At 44.8% G+C, this 23,151-nt stretch overlaps 1 protein-coding gene across 1 annotated transcript; it reads right to left on the reverse strand.

Moving 5' to 3' along the window:
* Positions 1-173: 173 nt before the first annotated feature.
* LOC104471811 (muscle, skeletal receptor tyrosine protein kinase) lies at positions 174-22,305 on the reverse strand (the record flags this gene model as incomplete). The annotated part of the gene is made up of 10 exons (XM_010087295.1): positions 174-850; positions 2,917-3,065; positions 8,599-8,790; positions 9,137-9,326; positions 10,559-10,718; positions 11,059-11,147; positions 14,278-14,301; positions 14,718-14,893; positions 19,459-19,725; positions 22,194-22,305. Coding segments are annotated over 10 exons (2,036 nt in total), but the record flags the coding sequence as incomplete, so codon positions are not given.
* Between the last annotated feature and the right edge of the window lie 846 nt (positions 22,306-23,151).

Below are 23,151 nucleotides of genomic sequence, written 5' to 3' on the forward strand. Positions count from 1 at the left end.
GGAGGTATAGCCCACGTAGCGAGGTGCAGTCCACACTTCATGCTTGGCAGAGGAACAAGCTGGTTTTCCTCCCCCTGAAGTGGGTCTTTGTGTGAAGCCACAGCCCAGGGTCCCGTGGGCCAGTCTGAGTCAGTCTGGATAGGTGGACATGAGGGACACCGCAGGCATGTCCCTTAGACCAATGGGGTGGCCACAGCCCTCTCGTACATGCGCTCCAAGATGCGGTGGATGCTGGCGAAGCTTGGCCGGTCAGCAGGCAGCTTGCTCCAGCAGAGGCGCATCAGGTTGTAGAGCTCCAGGGGACAATTGTCTGGGCAGGAGAGGACATTCCCATCCCTCACATAGTAGATTACCTCCTCATGAGCCATCCCATAGTAGGGTTGCATGCCGTAGGAGAAGATTTCCCACAACACCACGCCATAGGCCCACACATCAGACTCTGTGGTGTAGCGGTTGTAGAAGATGGACTCAGGGGGCATCCAGCGGATGGGGATGGCATCGTTCTCATTCGCTTTGTAATAGTCGGCTGAATACATGTTCCTTGAGAGACCAAAATCAGCGATTTTGACCACCATGTTCTCCCCCACCAGGCAGTTTCTGGTAGCCAAGTCCCGGTGGACAAACTTGCGCTCGGAGAGGTACGCCATGCCAGCAGCCACCTGCTTGGCAATGCAGAGCTGGCTGGTGCAGCACAGGGCCAGGGGGTTGGGAAGGCGGATCCGCGCATCCAGGCTACTGCGCACCAGGCTGCAGAGGTTGCGGGGCGAGCGGTCACGCAGGTACTCGTTGAGATCCCCATAGGCCATATACTCAAACAGCAGGCACATTGGTTTCCCAACAGCACACACACCTGGAAGAAGATAGATGCACCATGCAGGTCATTTCGGGAGCAAAGAGGGCTCAGTTGTGCAAAACCAAAAAAATCCAAAAATGCTTACACAAAGGGGAGACTTTCAAGAATGCGTGAAGGGACAGAGAGAAAGGCGAAGTATGCAAATACCATCAAGTTTGAATGCATCCCTTTCTGTCTTTGAAGCTTCTTCATCAGTGATCTAATGCCAAGCTCTGTGGGAGATGCTAACAAGTCATGCAGTTGCCTGATTTGTGTCCACATCCCAGGAAAAGGAAACCCTTTCGGAGCTATGTTTAATTAAGAGCCTAATCCTGCTTAAATTGGCATTAACAGAAGTATTGACTCTTCCCAGGTGCAACTGAAAGGACATACGGTCAGGAAATAGCCTTTATAGTTCTAATTGCAGTATTTTTTAATTCTTTTGTTTGTTTTAATTATTGTACTTATATTGATGCGGGTGTAGGGCCTACACACATCCAGGAAGACTTCAGGAGTAATCACAGGGGGCATGTTCAGGAGTTCAGTGTGATACTTGAAATGCAAAGACACTCCCACTACAATTTGTTCTGGGTTTTCCCTTCTTTTTTAAATAGCTCATACAAAAAACATTGGTTGCAGAAATAGCTTCTGGCATGACAGATACTCAAAAATGAAAGAAAGACCAGGGAAAAACAAACATCAGAAAGGAGAGATTTGCCGCATCTGTTAGATGCAGAAGTTAATCCCAGTGAAGGACACATGCCATGGCCCTGCACCAGCTTTACTAGGGGCCAGCATCCGTACAGGATCCCACTCCCACCAGTTTTACTGAGCATAGAGTGATATGGCAAAAATATTTGTGTGCCTGTTATTAAATTGACAACCAGAAGCCAGCATTTAAAATTAATGTGTTTTGCTTTCTTGGGGTTATTATTTAGCAATTGGTGATCCAACTTGTTGTGAAATCTGAAATTCTTGTTGATAAACTAACACTTGAATCTTTCAGGAAAACCAGATAGCTGTACCCAGAGTAATAAAATCAGGATCTGACAAGCATGAGGAGTGTATGTGAGAGCTTTATCATCTAAGCTGTCTTCAACAACATGGCTGTTTTCCCCACACTCATACAATGTGAAACTAGTTTGTTCCTGTACCTTTGCCCTTTCCTGACCTAAAATGTGTTGACAATAAACACAAAGTTTATTTGAGTTTGGGGCATTTCCTGCTTTTCTTTTCTGTAGCCAAAGTATCAATACAGCTTTCCCAAAACTGGGATTTATCTATTTCCAAATTTTGTGGAGCTTCCTATTGAAATAAATTAAGATCTCAGCTGCCTATTCACAGGGATCAGATCTGCATACAACTTCGAGCACAATTGCCAGGTGAAGGTGGCTAACAACATCTACTTCATTTAAAAACTGAAAATATACTGAAACAAATTTTAGTTGGCAGCTTTCTTCACAGAAGAATGCCCTATTTGCCAAGCTGTGGAATCAAGACTTTCTAAAAAACCCAATAAACTGGGGTTTCATTTCAGCAAGGAAGGGAAGGAAGCGACCATTTTTGCGGTTGGCTTTTTTTGTTTATTTGTTCCATTTTGTTTTTTCAATGCTTCTGAGTGTTAAGACATCATAAGGGTAAGTGGGACCCATAAAACTAAAAAGACTTGTGCCTGTTTTTTTCAAGCACCCACAAAATAAATCACAGCTCCAGGAAGCTTCACCTTCCATGTAAGACATTTGTTCCAATGTTATTAAACTGGAAGCTGAGCTAGGCAGCAAGATGGTCAACAGTATAGTCGATGCAGGACAAGGAGGGTTTATTATGATGCACCATCCTGTTCAGGCAACAGCATCAGACCTACATATTGACACTTGTTCTAGTGGACAATTTAGCAGAGCATGCAGTGGCACATAGAAAAGCTCACTTCTTTTGCAACAAACATTTTCTTTTGCAAAAGAGACCGGCATTGCCATTTGCATTAAGCACTGGTCATGCATGTGTGTTTGCCCCTGCACCCCCAACAACCCCACCGCAAATTTGCAGAAAGTGGTACCCTGTACATGGGCACCTCATTCAGATACCTAAAAGCTTGACGATATTTGGATTGTCAAACTCTGCCATGAGGGCTGCCTCTCTCTGAAAGTCAGCTTGCATGTCTGCAGACGCTTCCTCCTTCAGCATTTTCACTGCCACCATTGTGAAAGGCTCATATGGCAGCAGCCCTGGGGCCCTGCAGGGAGAGGGAAGAAAGGAATGCATCAGTGATGGCATGCACAGTAAATGTAGGCTCTGAATGTGATGTAAAAGGAGAGATTGACAGAAAGAAAAAAAAAAAAAAAAAAAAGGGGGAAGCCGCCAGCATCAACTGAAGGAACATGAAAGACCATCCTCACCTCATGGCATGTCTGCATTGCGTAGTAGAGAGACCATTAATTTAATTTGGGGGGGACTAGATCCAGTATAGCTTTTTTTGATCACTGCTTTTTCTGCGTACAGACTCTTTACCATGACAGGTAAAGAGATAGATAAATAACAAGTCGGTAAGCAATAACCTCTCCCTGGTTTGAACGTCACGTCAGAAATTTCATGGAGGGAAGAGTGGACTCTTCAGTCCAACCAGTTAGGTTTTTGGGTGTAATAACTGAGCTTACCAGAGTTAAACTTACTTTACATGAAAATGTTGAAAGAGCCTCTTTTCACTGCATCTTGTCCCATACCTCATACAATGGTGGCATTGGTAGATCTGGCTACTATTAGAGTGAAAGTAACAATTACAGTAAGTATGTTCCCCTGGGTTTGTAAGGAAAACACCCTTTTGCCACTGTTCTGTGTGTGTGAGTGTATATGTGTGTGTGTGGTGTGTGTGTGTGCCTGTAGTTCAACAAGTGATAAATCCATTAACTAGTTTCATCTGGATTTAACGTGGTGGAGCTGAGGTCTAGGAAATAGTTATGCTCCTAGAAGTTTTGTGAAAATGGGTGACAGGACAGAAAAAACAAAGCATACATGTGCCCTGTTTGAAGTACAAGGTACTTTGTGAATACACCCATGTTAAGACACTGGTGAATCTTCGGCTAGAGCTTAAAGACACAAACCCATAGGAAACAGAGCTTCCTGACTTAAAGCAATCACAGGCTCATTTTGTTTTCTTATCCACAGGTCACTGCACCCTCAACAAGTTTAATTAGATGGTCTTGCCAAAGATTTAGGGGCAGGTGTTGCCAAAGAAGAGAAACTTTCCACTCTTCAAACATGCATTGAACCTCAGACTTGCATTTTGTTGCCCACATCAATTCTTCCCAGGGTCCTGCAGTTAAAACATGCTCCCTAGAGGTTATTACCCAGAGCCCATGGAGAGTGGTGCCCATTTACGTGTCGTGTTACTACGCTGGCCCGGCTGCCCTCTCATTGCTTAAATGCCAGGTTATTTTATTGCTCAGTAGCCTCAAAAGGAGGTTCCGATTTCCAAAGCAAACTTCCAGTTTCCTTGTCATCTACTCCAGACATATGGCAGTTGCACCATATGCACTTGGATGCTGTAAATGTCAAATGTCAGAAGGTGGCAGGGTGCCCATTAAAAAAGGAATCTCACAAGTGGCCAGGTCACAGCTGAGACACTCGGGCAAGGAGCTCCGGCACGCACACCAGAGCAGAGGAGCAGACTCCATACTTGTCTGCCACTGCCTCCATTGCAACAGAATGTCTTCCTTTTTTAACCCTGTGCTGGCAGCAAGTTTCAAGTCTAGTAGGAGGGGAGAAGTACCAGCAACTACCAGCTGCTGTCTAATCTCAGCACTCAAGAAAGTCAGCAGCAACAGCCTGAAGAAATGAGTGGAGCATTTAAAAGTAAAAAAAGAGGAGGGCCTTTATCTCTTCCAAACAGCCTCATTGTAGATTACCACTCATCACTGGCTAGCAGACCTAATGCAGACCTAGTGCAGTGCCAAACCAGGACCAGGCACAGCTCCTTCTTGCTTCTGAGAGAGATACTCACCTCAGGCTAAATCTTGAAGTACACCCATCCATCTACTCTTTGCTGAAATCCTGTAATGTAAACTAACCTGAATGTAACTTAAGTGAGATTAAGCTGTATGAAGCCTTTCCATGGGCCTTTACACAACAGCAAGTAATTTCACCCTTGGTAACTCATGTGCTACTTCAGCTCAGTTCTTAGCAGACCTTGGAAAATCACACTGATTGGAACAGAGACAGACTGTTTGCAGACTTGGCAGAGAGCTGTTGAAGTTGACTCCTTTGTTGCCCAGAAGACAGTCTTTGCACAAAGGGATAAGGCACATCTCCAGGGAAGCAATGGGAAGATTCTAAAATTAACCAGGAGAATTCAGGTGGCAGGCCCATTTTCTAGAAAACAGGTAAATCTTCTAGAACTGGGAAGCATCAACAGAAATCACCTTGGGTCTCCTCTCTCATGATTTTCTAAATGCTTAGGAGAAATATCCACTGTTAGCGCACAGGACGGATAGCAGCTGTCCTCACCTTCTTCACCATCAATGGATTTGTGCAACACTGGCAGCGTTTGGCTTGCAGGTGCTTGCCATTCAAAGAACTAACCAATGGTGCAATTAGGAATTTCGCCCAAGCCTACCTACAGAGAGTGCCTGACTTTATGTTTCCCATCAGGTTTTCTTTCCAGAGCAGTAACTCTGAAAAAACTGAGGAGCTTGAACCTGCATTTGAGATTGTATCCTGTCCCCCATCTTTCTCTGCATCACACCTGGGTAGCTTCTGTTAAATCATTAAGTGATGCAACCAACACCTACTGAGGCTGTGGGAGACCTACCTTTACCCTATCCTTTGGAGAAATTTGTATGTGGGCAGCAGAGTGCTCTGAATTGTCCAGGGCTCATTTTGTTGTATGGTTGGTTTTTAATTTATTATTAACATCCACACTCTTTTTCAGATATATTTGAGACAGCAGGTCAAAGAAACACCCTTTGCACTTGGAAAGAACATGAGGAGAAATCTATCAGAGAAACTCCAACCTTAAGGAGAGCCTTGTCTCTTGCAGAGATGACAAGGTGTGCTTTTGCAGTGGGGGTCTACTGGCCTGCTAGCAAAGACCCCAGCATCCAGGCTTTTAGGCAATCCTGGGCTTCAGGCTTAGCCTGGACCATGCAGCTCCAGCTCTGGGAGAAAACTTGCATGCTGGTCTGCATTGAACCACACAGGGCTGGTGCTCTAGTGATGTGTGGGGACAGTGTGGTCCTCCTGGGGCAGAGGATCCTCACTTGGCCATCACAACCCAGTCAGGACAGACCTGAGCCAGGTCCTGAATCTTGTTTTAAGGACATCTGTTAGGGTAACTGGCTACTTCCACATCCTTTCCAGTGTGAAGCTGCCCCCAGTGAAGACGGCAGCCTTTCAGGAGAAGCTGGTAAATGATAGCCAGACACTTCCTGTCCTAACATGTTGCTTGACCCATAAGTGAGTAAACATTGAATCAGAACTCACAGCAAGCCAACTGGCAAAGGCATCGCTGGCGCTGGGCACAGAGCTGTGTTTACAGGAGAGGGAGAAACATGAGACCAGGAGAAGTAAGAAGGTTGCTAAACTTAACTCGAGATGTCCATTTAACACACGTAGACAAGTACATTTTATCCATCTGAGACAGGAAGGCAACGATTTGAGTTGTGCTAGCCTCAGTAACCTGGAGGGATGCACAGCTGGGGCTACTGGATCAGCAGTCTGCACTGAGTTGCCAGCGGTGCACAGAGATGCCAGTGGCTTAAATGTTCCACAGGAATATAAGGCTTTGGAGGGACTTTTGATAGAGATGTTCATAAAAATAAAGGAAGCCCCTCAGAAGCAACATTTCTGTGGCTCCTTCCCTGAGCCACACAGAGCAGGCATTTCTCAGTGCATGGTAGTCTCCACTTTGAAAAAGCTATCTAACAAGATGTGTTGCCTTTTTTTTTTTTTTTTTTTCCTCACAGTTTCCACTGGCAATAGCAAAAAGGTTTAAAAAAGGTTTTAAAATAAGTTGCAGTTGCTGCGATGGATGAAATAAACACAAAGATCTCTATACCACTTTAGCACTTGCTTAATCCAGTGCTTTAGTGGCATTTGAATGCCCTTTGAGAGGAGCTGCTCAATGTAGGTGAGAGTCATTTCCATCTCAGAAAGGTCTGTGCAGCACTCAAACTATATTTAAGCCCCCAGCGCAGGGCCAAGGTGGCACTTGGCAGGAAGACCACCTGCCCTGCTTGCACACCCACAGCATGGTGAAGACCCCCGCCACATGAGCGGGAGGGCGACGCTCACAGGGCATCCCAAGCACTGTGCTGAGGCTAGGACAAGGGCTGCCCTGCTCCCCTACGCTGGCTGGTGTGCAGTGCCCTGAGCACAGCCATGGCACAGTTCCTACAGCTTTGTTCTCATTTCTAACTCAGAAGTGTTCAGCTTTGACATCCAGGCTAACAATCAATCACAGGCTAAGCATCTGTGATTTTCACACTGCATGTCCTTTAAGCTTCGTTATTTTTAGCTCTCTCTGAATTAGAAAAGTATGCCTGGATTTCTTCCATTAGAAGAAAAGTATCCCTTCATTAGAAAAAAAAAAATCCATCACAGCCATTGAAACTATTTCCCCACTTTAACACATTTAACCTGTGTGTAACTCATTTCCTAGCGGATGCATCAACAACATAACTATATACATTTAAAGTATCTGTTATTAGGACTGCTTTTTGCAGTGAAAGTCCTTTGTCTTTGAAGTCAGGGGGAGCAGTTACACCAGGCAGGTCTTGGCCCATGGTCGGACTCTGACACTCTCCTTTTTTTTTTTTTTTTTTTGAGGTCATCACACACTACTTCAGATACAGCTGCAAAATCAGCCACATCTCAGACTGGTTAACTGTAAAAGACAAAGAAAATCATCCCGCATAAACATGGAACTGGACAGTGTGTCCACTTTCTTTCAGGAACTTCAGGATGGAATTTTCCAAGGAGATGAGTATTGGCCAAAGACTATCCCGCAGAAATTATGGACTCTGTCAAGGTTAAAAAGACACCCCCCATCCACTTCAGTCTAGGCAGGAGTGGGTTCATCTCTGGGTTTTTCAATGAAACATTTTTCACATTTGAAGAAGTGCATGATCTCACCTCCCATGAGATTTAATAGAACTGAAATCTCATCTAGTACTTTAAATTTAAAACAGGCAACAATGGCTGCAAATTGCAAGAATAAAAAAATCAGTAACTAAAGGGGACACACAAAAAAAACCTGTTGGCCTAAGTGGGTTGGGTTTTTAGGGGATTTTTTGTTTGTTTTTGCCACTGAATCAAATGGAAACTGGGTCAGGACCTAACTGTAGCATGACACATTGTCCTCTGTGGTAATTACCAGCCAGTGTTGGCATTACAATGGAGTACACCATACACTGACAATTTGGAAATACTGGGAAATGCAAGAATTTCACAATAGGTCCCATGTCACAGGCAATACTCTTGGCAAAAACAGTGATGATAAATTTAGATAAGCTTTTACACTGGACTTTGGTATGTAAGACATTACATCTACTAGAGAAAAGAACAGGAGAGTCATTTGTGACAACAGTTTAACAAACATCAACAGAAAGCAGTGGACAACAGAAACAATTATGCAAGCCTGAGTGTACCACTTGATACACATGCATTTTTTTTTCATTTGAGTGAATTAATAAATTATTTCCATTGTCCATATAGGCAGTTGCCCAATTGCTAATTTTTCTAAGACAGAGAGGACTCACACACAGACTGCTTACCTTGCTTGGAAGACTCTCCCAAATGCTCCTTCCCCAATATCTCTCACATATTCAATATTGTTCCTGGGATACTCCAGGCTGAGCAATTTTGGATTGAGGAGAAGAGGCATCCGCTGGTACATTGGGTTGGGGTGCAGCCGGTCCAGAAGGAGTTCGGAAGGCAAAGTGGTGAGCGTTGGTGTCTCTGAATCTCTGAAAAGAGGGAGCAGTTTTCAGTCTGTGTGTGCACGGCCCCCAGCCAGGAGATAACTATCTGCCTCTCCACCAGGGCTGGTTTCTTCCAGGATGGAAAAGGGAGATGCAGCAAAGCTATTGAAAGAGTCTTGCAGCAAGGTGTCATGCCATGTCCCCAGAACAGCCACCAGCCACCTTCTGCTCTCTCTGGCATAGTGACCCGCCAGAGCTTGCACTGTGTTGCCACAGGAAAAGGGGGGGCTGCTCCCCCCCTACCAGGTGTCTGCAGGACTGTACGCTCAGAAACAGGCAAGCCCTCTTTCAAAGCAGCATTTGTTGCCTTGAATTAAATCCTGAGCTTTACCTTTTTTTGGTTTTCCACTGCTTTCGCTGACGGCAGCAAACCAGGGTGACAATGCCAAGGATCACGACCAGGGCAAAGCTGGAGATGATCGAGATGATAACAGTCATGGAGTATGTAGGGGAAAAGGGAGGAGGAGGGGGGAGATCTGGAGTCTCTCCATTTGGTTTTCTTGTTCCTAGTGATAACAATGCTGTAATGCAAACAAAATCAGAAGGTTATGCCTCTGATACTTTATAGGGCTTTCTCTAAGAGGTATTTATGGAGTCAGCCCAATGTCCTGAGAATTACTGACATTACCAATACCACCGTATTTCTGCATGAGAGGACCATACTAGGGAAACCGGGTTTGCAGGAAGAAAACCCCATTTCTGCTTGTCAAATGCGAAAACCCAGGATCTGGTAAAGACCAAGACATAGTTCCCATTGAGCTGGGAACACAATTTTGGTAAGGAATGTTAGGAAGAGTTACAGATGGGAGATCACATCCAACGGTCTCAACAATATTCAAATATAGTAACATCTGCAGATCAATGGTCTACAATGTATCATGTGTCCAGAAAGGAATCTACAGAGAGGAGTGTAAGACCAAGTAAGCACACAGTGATACTTTCCTGAAATATCCCTTTGACTCTTGACAGTTTGCATCTCAGTGTGTTTATGGGGCAAACATGGTAAACTAGTGTAAAATACATTTGGCTGTCTTTAGAAAAAAAAATAATATGCAGGCAGCCACTTGCTGAGTACTTTCTGAGACGTTCTAGAAAATGCTAATCTGTACATGCAATGATTGAGAACAGAAAGAAATTTAAACCACGTTTTTTAAGGCCAGCTAAACTGATACTCTCTTGTGTTCCCTTAAGTCCACAGTACCCCTGCTCATGCAAGCAGAATTGTCAAATTTCCAGACACTAAGATTCAGAAACTGTGTATCTTGGATAAATATGTTTCAAAAATTGTTCTGTGCTTTGATCAAGAAATAACAGGAAGACTTAGTTTCAGCATCACAGAGCGAAAATGTTTGCATAATTTTGAGATTTGTTTTTAGTTAGAATTGGTTTTTGTTATTGAAAAAAGTGCCAGAAGCCAAACATCTTCGGAAAATAGCCTGAAACCCTACCTTCTCCTTAAAACAAAGTGTGGAAAGTCCATTCTTCATAATACCCCAGGAAATTTGATTTAATCTTTTGGCCTTAATGTAATCTGGGACAAGGTGCTCAATTTCCCGATCTTCATTTTCCTATCTTTAAGGTGCATGTTACACTCTCTGGTTAAAGATGCTGAGCAAATATATGAGAAGAACCAGGACCGGCCGAATTCAGAAGACAGAACAGACTGGTGTGGCCGTGAGCGCTCAGGATGCAAACACCTTGCATAGTCCAAAAACAACAACAGTGGCAGAAATCATAAGTTGCAATTGCCTACCATCTCCACAGGGAGACACGCTGCAGTATTCCCAGGTCACAGATGGGTCTTTTGTGTAGCACCAAGGACGTTCATTCTCACCTCCTGGATTGCGGCAGTAATTTTCGGCATCAGACAGCTCAGGAAAAACCTGAGGAGTCCTCCTGTGCAAGTGGGGAGCCTTGGGGGAGCAAACAATTTGGATGAGTGTTTCAGTATAATTTTTCCTGCTGGTGTTATAAAAAGGAAACCAAACAAAACAAAGGAGCAAAGAAAGGCAGAGGTAAAACAGCTTTCAGTAGCCTGTCAGAATGACAGGGAACACATCTTGTCACAGGAAGGGGAACTTGCAGACTGAAACAGAAAGAGGATGTGAAACATCACTGAACTCAAGAATGAAGGCAACCTGTCCCCTGCTCAACCCTTCCACTGGGACTGGGCTGCCCAGCTCCAGGAAACGCTTTGGAAAAGCAGACCTCGAGCATGGCTCTCTGTTCAGTGAGTCTCACACTGATGCGCACCTGGTCGCTCCACTTCTGGCAGGGAATGCCAGAGGCCGTGACGTTGGCCCAGCCCTGGTAAAACTGGCCATTGCCGCTGTAGCAAGTCCCTGGGAAAAAAAAACAAGGGGTCAAAGCATGTTCTGCCGTGGGACTCACAAGAGTAAACTTCATGTTACACAAGAGCATGTGGCAATTAGCAACAGATCTGAAGCACATGAAAGGACCAGACAACTGCAGGCAGGGAACTACTTAGCCTCCTGTTTGCGCCTAAGTGGATTTTGAGCTCAATACACAAGATCAATCTGATAAAACTCCAAAGAGGGAACAGGAGCCCTTTCAGACTGGGAAAATGGGCCATGTGCCTGTGATGGTTGCGGTGCACCTAACCAGTTCACTGCGCTTCCACACAGAAAGCGCAGAGCAGAACAATAGTGAAGTCACTCATGCCAAACCAAGGCAGAAAGCAAATTGCAGCACTGGTTGCATGGTGCTTAGCCTGCATTCTTACAGGAGCACTAACAGGAAGACACCCACATTCCTGGGGTAGGTAGCAGAGGGCTGGGATTCACAAGGTCCTATGGTGGTATCCCTCCTCCCTGTCTCTGTACAGTGCTTGTCCTCTGAGACTGAATGTTTAGAAAGAGACTGTAATTTCCAGCATACAGGGAAACCACACACTGAAAGCAACTACAGATCTGAAGGAACAGTATCAGTATAAAATAATGTTCTTTATAATGAAGAATGTGTAGCTGACTTTCCATACACAAGGCTTACTCTGACTACAGAAAAATAAAGCAGAAAATCTTGAGAGGATTTTTACTGCAGTAGTATGTTCCCAAAACATAAATGTAGACATCATCTGTCCTCACAGGAGACTTTAATGCACAATGGCATAATCTAGGAAGCAGGAAGAAAACAGAGGAGTTGCAGCCTTACACACTTTAACACATGAGAGCTAATCTTATGTTAACTCTGCTGGCCCTGGGCTACCATTCTGGTTGATGGCATGCATTAGGGACTCCTGCATTATTAGTCTTGTTAGATAAGTTAATAAGCCAGCAAACACTGTTGTCATAATTTTATTTTCTATTGTGTTCTTAAACTTGCAGCACAATAAAAGAAAACCAGAAGTAAACCTGACCTGTTCTAAAGTGAAGAATTATTTAAGCAAATATTTTTCAGCTTAATGAAATCTTTGTATAAGTTTTGGTCTAAGTTTGAGACAAAAGCTGTGTGTTTCAATTTATCCTCACAGATTGTCCTGTTTCTCCTCTAGGAGGAACAATGTAAATGCATCATGATGACTATCCGCTCTTCTCTTCTTGCATCACCCACAGCACTCAGGAATGCAGTTATGGGTCTTTTATAGACCCTTAGCTCTCTGAACTTTCACTAGGTACCAGGCACCACACGTGAGCAGGTAGAAACACCACGATGACAACGTTTGCTCCAGATGAGTGAGTTCAAACACAAGATCAAGTCCTGTAACCCAAGGCATGCAAATCTCAGTATAGGATTGCCATGGACTTCATGGGCGCACTAAGCCCACTTAATCCATCACAAACTCAAAGTAAAATGCTCTAACTTGGACTTCTTTAACTGATGTAAGCTACCATGTTATGCCTCACATCTGCAACAAGCTAGCAACCCCCACATGATGAGCACCTGTAGCTCTGCAGAGGTGTAAAATCTTGTTAAGCTGCCATAGGACATAGTTGTGTGTCTGAGCCCAGTATTTTAAATGTCTCACATTCAAAGGCAAGGAAAGCAATGCCTGAAACGTGCCTCCTGAATGAGCTAGTAACCAACATGAAAAAGCTTTTGCACAGATCTGAAGTAAACATCAGGGTGACACCTTAGAAAAGCAATGTGGAGAGCTTTAGGGGCAACAGCAACACTAAGGAAGCACCCCTAAGTCCTTGGTGGCCTGGAAAATGCAGATGCTTTCATACCTGGTCTTGCTACAATGAGGACAGAGGGAATAATAACGGTGGTCCAACTGGGCTTTACTGAATAACTGATGGGCAAGATATAGAAAACGGCTTGACTCATGCTCCCCAAACCTTTGTGCATTTAACAGTGGATCTAAAGGAAAAAAGAGGGAGCAATATCACTAAAATGTTACTGTTATGTCTCCCTGATTTGTAAGCAAGTACTGCACATCTGTGCAATGCCACCGTGGGAAAATACTGTGAAAGCTGAACAAACAGGTCACGCATTTACACAGGAGACAGAGGCCATGGCCTAACTTGCAAACATCCAAGTGGAGGCTGAAACCACCCCATGAATGCACCACATTTTCTGGCATCCCTCTCTCATTCTCCTTTCCCCAGTGGGGGAGAAGGCTGCAGCTGTGAGCTGTAAGTGTTGGGCAGTGATGCTAGAGCACCTATGGGGTGCTAAGGCACTTGTCTCCCAGGTGTGCAGTGCCAGGCACCTGAGATTTGGGTGGCTGGGTGGAGCTGAGACATTCCCATGAAAGAAAATTCCCCAAATTCTCAATTTCACCTTTTTCACTTTCTCTCTCCACACAGAAGGCACCTGCCGGTGACAAATCTGCAAACATTGCCTGCTCAGAAGCATGGCAGGAGGGAGTCACTGTTTATTCTTTTTCCAATGGGGCAAGTTCAGTGGCTGAGCTTTAAACTGCACTTGCATGTCAGCTGGAAGAGCTAGATGCGTATGTTTCAGCCATGACCAGCAGCAGGGCAAGAGGCTGACAGAAGTCACAGCAGCACCACAGGGAATGGCTGAGTCTCACCACTGGTCATGGGAGGGCCACACGAGAAATGGCCAGGCTCCAGAGATGATGGCAGCAGAGTTCTGGGGCTTTTTGGGTAATAAGGTCTTTCAAGGCCAGCCTGACATAGGTAACCATGTCAGAAACAGCATATAAGGTTGGAATGACCTCAGTAGTAGTATCAGAAATACCAAATATGGGTAAAGCAAAACTAGAAGCAATAGGTAGAAAGAAGGGGGAACAGCTGGAGGGGAAGGTACCATCTAAAAGCATCGTGCCTCTCTAATCACCTTCACCAGTTACCAGCCCGCATTCTCCTCAAGCCCTGAAGAGTCAGAAATGTGTTTCCCCATGCCTCGGATGTGAAATCTCAGGCATTCCCCGGTAATAACCTGAATCCAGCCAGCCAGGACACAAAAATGCTCTGCAAGCTGCATCTTCAACAAAGAATATCATGCTGAGCTCTAGAAACATAGAGCCTGGAGCAGTCTACTTACTGGTTATATTCTCCTTCTTAAAATCTGTAAAAAGACAAGAGAAGGTGCTAGGAGGGTTTGTCCAGGATGCGATATAACTGGGTACTTGCTTAGGAGCATGCTATGGGAAAAAGTTCCCTCCCAGCAGTGCTTAAAGAGCTTGTTTTACTGAATGGCACCTAAATGGCAATGTTGCCATCATAAAGACTGATTTTGTCAATAAGGTTGTCATGATCCTCTCAATAAATAGACAGGCTTTATTTACTTGGGATTTTTTGCACACCCCAGTCAGACAAGGCAGGCAAACAGCCGAGGAGGCTGTCACAGTGCAATGCAAAGATGCTGGCAGGTGGAACACACCGTAAGCCTTTACATTAGTTGTAAATTATGGATCACATCCTTCCCCCCTCCCTCACAAAGAATGCAGCTCTCTGGACAACTGTCAGTGTGTGCCACCTTACCAAAGAAAGGAATGTGGGTGCAGGCACTGGGATCCTGGTGCAGGCTGGGCAGCCTGTTGCATTCAGGAAGAGTGAGCAGCAACAGCCCTGGCTTGTAAATCCCCTTCTGAGAGTTTTCTTCCATTGAGAGCCATTCCTTAAAGCAGTAGAGATCCTTTACAGCAAGGCAATTCTCTCTACATTATTTTGCAAAAAAACAGTGAAATACAGCAGTCAATGACTTGATAACAATGGCTGCACTTAGTGGTGTGCAGGGGTTATGCAGTTTCACAGAAATCCATTAGCAAGACTATGCTTCTTTAAGCCCATCTATGTGGCTCACAAACCACAAAGGAAACAGTATTCAGCTTCCTTTAGGAAACCCACAAACGTACATTTTTAATGAAGCAGGGTTATGCTTAAAACACAACACGCATCACAGTTTGTAGGAGTTCATTCCCATCTTTCCCTCCAGATCTATTGCCAACTTCTAAAATCACATCTGGGAGTTATCTTAACATTTTTTCTGTACACTCTGAAAATCTCATGTCTTCTGTAAATAATACATTAAAGTGTAGTCAACTAAAGACAGGAGGTGAGCTGCAATTCTTAATCTTCTTAAAAAAATAAATATTTGCCTGTATTTATGATCTCACAGAATCACCCATCCAATTTTCTTCTTTTCTCTACAGACACCTTTCAGTCTCTTTTTTTCATCTGTCAGCTGTCTGCAGCAAAACCTTTACACTGCCTGGTAAAGCAAGAGACCTAACTGTCTCCTACCTAATGTATTACCTCCATAATGATGTGAAACATTCATTGACAAGACGAGCTTTGGATGTTTAAATGTTCCTTAGATGAGAAACTGTTTGTGAAGAAGGCCAAAGCAGAAATATCTGCTCAAGAAAACAAAACAAAAAAAAAACTAGAAAAGAAACTGCAACATACTGGAAAGTTTGAGAGTTTTATGCATTAGTCAATTTATCAGTAATTTACTTATTTATATACTCATTCTTGAGAGCCTGAGTTGCAAAATCAGCTTTGAGGTCATGGACAGGGACTACTTTTGCTGAGCTCAGCAGAAGTCCTTTGCATATCCATATATGTCCTGACCACCACACCTGCTGGCAGAGTGGGAGAGGACACACTGGTGCAGAGAGGTACTGCTTGGGTCCATGGTGAAGATTGTAGCCAATTTCATCACCTGGTGGGCTGATGCAGTTTCTTTACTTATAGTCTGCTAACAGTTTTGGCAAGAGCAGATGGCCATGAGTTTTAGTGATGAATACCAACACTGCAAACCTTCTAAAGCACCTGAAGGACAGAAGCCGTGGGAATTATACCAGGGCAGCAGCTTTTCTGCAACAGCAATAGATGCCCTTCAAGTCTGCGGGCTGAAGCCATTGCAGCCAAGCTGTCCTGTGCTTGGTTCTAGCCAGTGCTGGTTTATTCCTTCCCCACTTCCACGAAAGCCAGAATGTAGCCAAATGGTGTAATTTATCTTTTTTACATTAAACAACAAGTGGAACAGGAATTACTTTCTGAAGTACAGTTTAGCTAGAGAATTGAGAAAATACTGCATTTGAAGCACTAGCTGACACTTGGGACATCTGGACTGCATTAGCTGTCTTCACTCCTGAAGCCTGAGCATCCTTATACAAGCCCCTGATTTGGTGTGCAACTGCAAATATGAAAGACCTTTCCTCTACAATCCTGTCCACTCCAGTGTTAAAGGCAGGTGATCTTCACCCACAAATCCACCCCAGGCAGAGGGTGGGATGGTCAGTCTCCTCGAGCTGGGCTCATACCATTGTTATAGCACTTAATCCTGAGCAGCAAGAGCTTGATGAGATCATATGCAAAGATTACTTTAGATTATTATTAGAAATTTTATGTCATGTAAATGACAAATGGACAAAGCACAGTAGGAGCAGAAGAGGACAAATGGATCAGTAGCATTTTAGGAACCACACAGGACTATTTAAGAGGAGGTGGGTACACACAGGCCCGACCAAAGTGAGATGTTTCCCAACACCAAGACTGTTCACTTCAGCCTGATCACTTCATATCAGTAGTAGTTGAAACAGAAATTGAGGGGCTTTCTTGTGCTGTCACAGAAGCAGTGGTAAAAGGCAGATGTAACAAAAAATTACAGGAGGAGACATCACTTTCCCTTAAAAACAGGAAAACTCTCATTTTAATCAAATTCCATCTTAATCTACACAAAGGGAAATTTTTCACGTTGTTTTCTTCTGTTTCACTTCATCTTGTTTTACCTCCTGATTATTTTTATAAAAGCTTTACTCAGTCTGTTTGTCAGTTGTTATTTTTGCTAGCTAGCTTCCAAACTAAAATCAACACAAAAAATGACACAGGGAGAGAAAAAAAATGGCGCAGAGAATAAATAACAAGACACAAACACATGGAAATATGTCGAGGGAAATATGTCCCTCAAGACCTGGGATAATTCTCTAGCCTCTGAGATAGCTAAGTTCAAGTCTAGCCAGTTTCTGCAGAGAGGTATAAAGTTGTCAGTAAAAAGCAGATAACTGGAAAGCAACCAAGACCACGTGAAATGTGTTCAAGAGCCCCCAGAGGTCTCAACCGTTCAGAAGTAGATTAGATGTCTGAGTTATCAAAAGGAGTATTGGGTAAGGGCTTTGGAGGAGCTGTTGTCCAGATGATGTGCTCTGGGAACAGGAAACAGGAAGGATGCAGTTTCAGGGTTCTTGTTATCTGCATCTAAATCTGCACTACAATCACAAGGAAAAATTATTCAAGTGAAAAAAAGATAACATTGACTTGTGGATTTGAAGAAAGATGATGCCAGGAAAGTCCATTAAGATTTAGAAATATTTGCAAATGCTGTGCCTGTTAGCTCCAGATCAAGTGCAGATTTATGCTGATTTATATCACTCTGACTTCAGAAGTACCCCAGAAGTGCAGGTCTTCACCACAGGTTCTGGTCCTGCAGGGCCACTTGTGAGCAGGGGTAAATCGAGCAAGACCCAGATCTCACTAAAATGCCTCATGGAGCACTGTGTAAAATCCTTAGCCGACAAATGGGCTGTGCATGTATGGCCGAGATAAAAATACTGTCACACATCTTGAAAAAAGGCAGAGAGATCCTGTATTAAAGGGCACAATGACAAAGAGCAGAACAAGGCAGCAGGGAGGAGTATGCCAGCAAAAAGCAAGTTTCATTACTTAGCTGCATTATTATCTGTGGATACTTGCACATACACTTCTTTCGTACGATATATGCCACTGCCATGCTGGAGGAGGAATACCAAACAGCATAGGCACCAAATAGGGAACACCATGTCAAGCTTCTGACTGGGATTTTCCACAGTGCTTTTGTCTTAGAGATATTAAAGGAGGAGCAATCAGAAAGGTCCAGATTACAAAGACAACATGCTGCTGAACGTCCTAAAAAGCCCCTACATAACTGCAAAAATAATAACCTGTAGACTACATCTGGCCCAAGTCCAGCTGGGGGAGTGCTTGCCACGTCTGCAGAGAAGATTTGTATTTCAGTTGAGATACTGGAGTTGGGGCTGCTCTCCCAACAAACATAAATCTGAATTATCTGCTTTAAGATGCAGTTTAAGGAGGACAAGAGCAAAGTACTGCACTAAGGCAAGGATGTCAGCTGCTTAGACATGAAGTGGAGAATGACTAGACAACAGTCCTCGAGGGGCTGAAAATGGATATGAATCAGTTGTGGCCAACAGTTATGTTAGGAAAAAAGAAAGCTTAGCCCTGAGACATGTACATGGGGCTGTCCTCTTCAAGGCACACCAGGCAATCATCATTCCATTAGAGTTAACGCTAACAGAACCTGGGCTGGAGGCTGTATATATTTAGCCCTTAAGGAAAGATGAGGAGCAGAAGCTTCAGAGGCCAAAAAAGCAAGAGCTATGAGCGGAGCTTGGAGAAACCTGCTTTATTCTAGTCTGAGAAGTTGGGGAAGACGTAAAATCTCACTGCAAAGAGGAAGGGAAGCAACTTGTCCCCATGGCCATGGTGGGAGGACAAGGAGCAATGAGGGAAGTGCTGCTCAGGAGGTTGCATGGGGAGGGAGCAGTGCCTCTGTCGCTGGGACGTGTTGTGCAAACACCTGTCAGCAGTGGATTAGCTGTAGTGGAAGATGCTTTGGACTCCTCGGGATCCCTGCCATCCCCGTTTCAATGCACATTTCTCTGCATATGGGAAGATACAACAGCCAGACGGGAGGTTTGGTTTAGTAGGTACAATTACACTGGCAGTGTCTCTGGTGTAGTCTTTTTTTGTTTCATCTTCATTGTGGTGGGAAGTGCTGAATGATTAGTGTATTGCCTTGACCAGAATTGTTGCATGCATTGTAATAATATTTAGTCAAAATTCCAAACAAGCAGTTACTTACGGTAGTAATAATAATTACATAATGACCCAGTAAGATTTGACTGATAGCAATATGTTAATTATTTAAATCAATTGTGTCATCCAAATTGATACTTCTTTTCAACACTGCCTGCTAAGCCTTCTATAACACAGACATCTGCTCCTGCAAGTCAGTCCATACCCTAGCAATAGGCACAGAGAGAGCTGGATCAGATCTTTGTGTGCACAGAGGAGAGAGTAAAGGGAAAACCCATGCAAACCTAGAGGGCCCATTTTCTCTCGATATTACTGCAGGTCTGGACAGACCCTCACCTCTCCTCTGCTGGCTACAAATCCCTGTAAAATGGAAGTGAAAGATGAGCATTTTTTTTTAATTTACCTGCACACTGGTTTTGGAGCTGGCCCAGCTCCCGAGGGATTGCACTCCTGGAAGACGTAGTTACACAGCAGAGACTCAGCAGCTGGTTGGCAGAATGAACTCACCATTTTCAGTTCAGTCCAGGCAGTATGCACAAGCAGCTCTTGGGTCTCCTCTGGGTCAGCATAGGAGGAGTTGAAGAAAACAAGAGCATTCTTCGCCAAGATAGCACTACACACCTCACCTCTGTATGTGCTGCAGTAGCCTGCGTCTCCCTTGTACATCTTGCTGTCAAGGACAAGAGCATACACACACAATAAGCTCACAGCCCTAAACATCTGCAGGAGCAGGGTGCTTAAGCTCTGTTTCTAAATAAAGTGTTGTAGAGCTAACAGAGGGCAGACAAGAGGTTAGATGGTTATAACCACTAAAAACAGCTAATACCATCAAAAAATGAAACTTCTGCAAGGAACCCTGGTGTGAGCACAGGGCCCTCCTGGTGAGCTCCAGGGCTGAGTCTCTGGCCAAGGGTTGTTAGCATAAGTGGGCAAAAAGACCGAGCGATCATGCACAACCGTGACCCAGCGTGGCCCCTCACCCTGACCCCAGGCCCTATCAGGAGAATGTTTTGTTTTCCTGTTTCCCTGAGGAAGAGTTCAGTGATGCTGCTTGCTGCACACCTGTGATAACTCAGGATTTTTTGCTTTTCTGACTAGCAACAGTTTAATTTTGGATAGACTCAATGAGAAGGAGTCAGGTGAGTCCCACACAACATGTGCCAGGAAATTATTTAGAAGATCAGACCAGCCAAACTCCTGCCTGCCCCTTCTCAGCTCCTGCACCCCTCCTGACCCTATCTCTTTTCCACACATGTTTAGGTGGAAGACACAGTCTCTGCTGTTTTCCTTCTGCAAGGTCTATCCTCTCCTCTCTTCACCACATCTCCTGCTTTGCAAACTCCTGCCACAAAGCATGGGGTCAGACCTGTGCTGGAGCAATAAAGAGCACAGCAGGGTTGGCTCCTTCGTGGGCCATTTATTTATCTTTCCTGCATTTTTTGCATTTAGGAGGAGACAGCCGCCATCCCTCCTTTCCCTCTTCCCCGTGGCCATCAAAAGGCAGCAGCAGGGCAAGGGTACGCAGATGTCTGCCGTGCTCCAGCAGCTCCCACGGCCCCCCCATGGCAGCAAGGTCTGTGGGTGAGGATGTGCCCTCTGCTCAGGCAGCCCATGGGGTGCAGTGCCCCTGGGGTGGTGGGGGAGAAGGATGGACCTGGGAAAAAAGCCTCCCCCACATGCGAGGGTTAGCCAAATCAAGGAGGGAGGAGGGCTGGTTACACCTGTCCCCACTGCTCATTCATAACTGAGGTCAGGGAGTTCAATTCACAATATGCCAGCCATTTGGAGTAGCCAGCAGAGCTGTTTGTATCTGCTTTTTGTTTCTTTCCCCTGTCCAAATAATTGCCTTTTGTCAGCCCTGGGGGTTCCTGCTGTTTTTCTTCTGAAAGCTAGTGGACAAGGGATTATACAGGATGCCCAAATTTCAGCTTTTCAGATGCTGCTCTCTGCAGATGACACTTCCTGGACCCACATTAGCTGCACTACTTTGGGGTCCATGTCCATTTGTTTTGAATTATTTTTTTTCTATATGCCATATTGGTTAAAAATACAGGAAGGCACAGATTCCTTGAGGTTGTACCAAAATGACAGTGATGTTGTGACATCCTGCATCAACCCAGGCTCCACGGACACCCCTTCATGTGACACAGAGACCCACTGGCATCCTGCACCCGTCCCACAGCCCTTGACATCTCACTGGTACCGACCAGGTTTCTCCACAGCACCACGCTTCCCCCAGGGCCCTGCTGGAGCCATCCCTGGCATGGCATGCATCACCTTATTCACATTTTCCTGATGACGGCCCTTTTGCTTAACCTGAAAGGTGTGTCCTTCCCTTGCCCCAAGAGGCAAAAAGGGCACAGGCGTGCATGGTGCAGCTGTGCTGTTGCAGAAGCAGCGTGACAAGAGCCACTAGTGCTAATACTGTGTTTCCTCACCTTTTTAAAACCTGCAGGAAGACACAGACCAGGCTGCAATGAGGAAGCAGCAACAACATGTTTCTCACAATGCCTTCTCACAGAAAAGGAATTTTGTGCAGCAAATGGTGAGAACAGTTGCAGAACAGAAGGGTTGAGCTTTTGATCACTGTTCCCATGCCTGTCACACCTATGTGGGTGCAGGTGTAAGGCATGTCTGCCATCATCATCAGATGGTCACTGGATCATTTACAGACTTCCTGAATCAATCTTGCAAGCCCCTGAGAAGGAGGCAAGGGCCTACACAGGGAGTCTGAGCCAACAGAGTGACAAAGCCATTTGCTCAGACTTTCTCAGGCTCTGCTTTCTGCTCTGAGGGCCAGTAGTTCCCAGCCCTCCTTGCAGGCTAACCTTCTCCTTTTTCTTCCAGACTGATCTGTCAGTGCAACATGTAGAAATATGCTAGGACTCTAAAAGAAAAATTCAGCCAAATTGTTCAGTACTCCAAAAAATACTAAGCAAAAGTGCATGTCTGATCACATACAAGTGATCCATAACTCTGCTTGGAACAAATATCTAAACCTCTCTTGCCCTCATCTCGTGGTCAACAAACCAAAATACTGTCTGTGTACAGACAGGAGTTTAACTTGCAGTTAAGCTCTTGCCTGTAAATTTATAAGGTCAGTGAAGTTGCAGATGTGTAACTGTGAATGGAATTTACCTCACAATATTCTTCCTGCTACTGTATTTTAAACACCCGTACTGATATGTGATCCACTGCTTGCTTGATATAGAAGCATCCTTATCTACCTGGTCCCAGTCTCCAGTTATATCTGTATAAAGAAGCCAGATGTTCCCTTCAGGTGAACCCCATTTGCATGCTTGGCATCCAGGAACCCGCACCCTTCAATTAAGCATAATTAACCACATCCCCTTGGTTCATCATTCTTCTCCTCCCTAGCCCAGAGAAGACCCCCAGACAGACACAGAAAGTCATTCTTACCTCCACTCTGCCAACGGCACCAGATTCAGGAATTGTGACGAGCCAGGAGAAAGAAGAAATGGAAAAGACATCAGTGACACTTCACTGCCCTCTCTGAGACGTGGGAGTTAAGATTTCCATGCTAGGAAATCTGTCTGAGACCTGTAAGCTGTCTAAAAAGGATGCAGCTAGATTCTGTCCTTATCTTTGCACCTTATTGTGGGGAAGAATAGTTGGGTAACACTGGATGCCATAGGGGAAGAGGGAATGCGGAGGAAGTGTTAAGGGTAACAGGAAGAACTTCTATAGGTATGTCAGTGATAAAAGGAGGACTAGGAAAAATGTGGGCCCCCTCCGGAAGAAAGTGGGAGACCTGGCTACCCAGGATATTGAGAAGGCTGAGGTACTTAACGAGTTCTTTACCTCAGTCTTCACTGGCAAGAGCTCGAGCTACACTGCCCAAGTTGCAGAAGGCAAAGGCAGTGACTGAGAGAAGGAAGAACCGGCAGCTGTAGGAGAAGATCAGGTTCGAGACCATCTAAAGAACCTGAAGGTGCACAAGTCCATGGGACCTGAAGAGATACATCCGTGGGTCCTGAGGGAACTGGTGAATGAAGTTGCCAAACCACTATCCATCATATTTCAGAAGTCGTGGCACTCCGGTGACATTCCCACAGACTGGAAAAGGGGAAACATA

This window comes from Pterocles gutturalis, unplaced genomic scaffold (assembly GCF_000699245.1).
Source record: "Pterocles gutturalis isolate BGI_N339 unplaced genomic scaffold, ASM69924v1 scaffold3816, whole genome shotgun sequence".
Lineage (NCBI taxonomy): Eukaryota > Metazoa > Chordata > Aves > Pterocliformes > Pteroclidae > Pterocles > Pterocles gutturalis.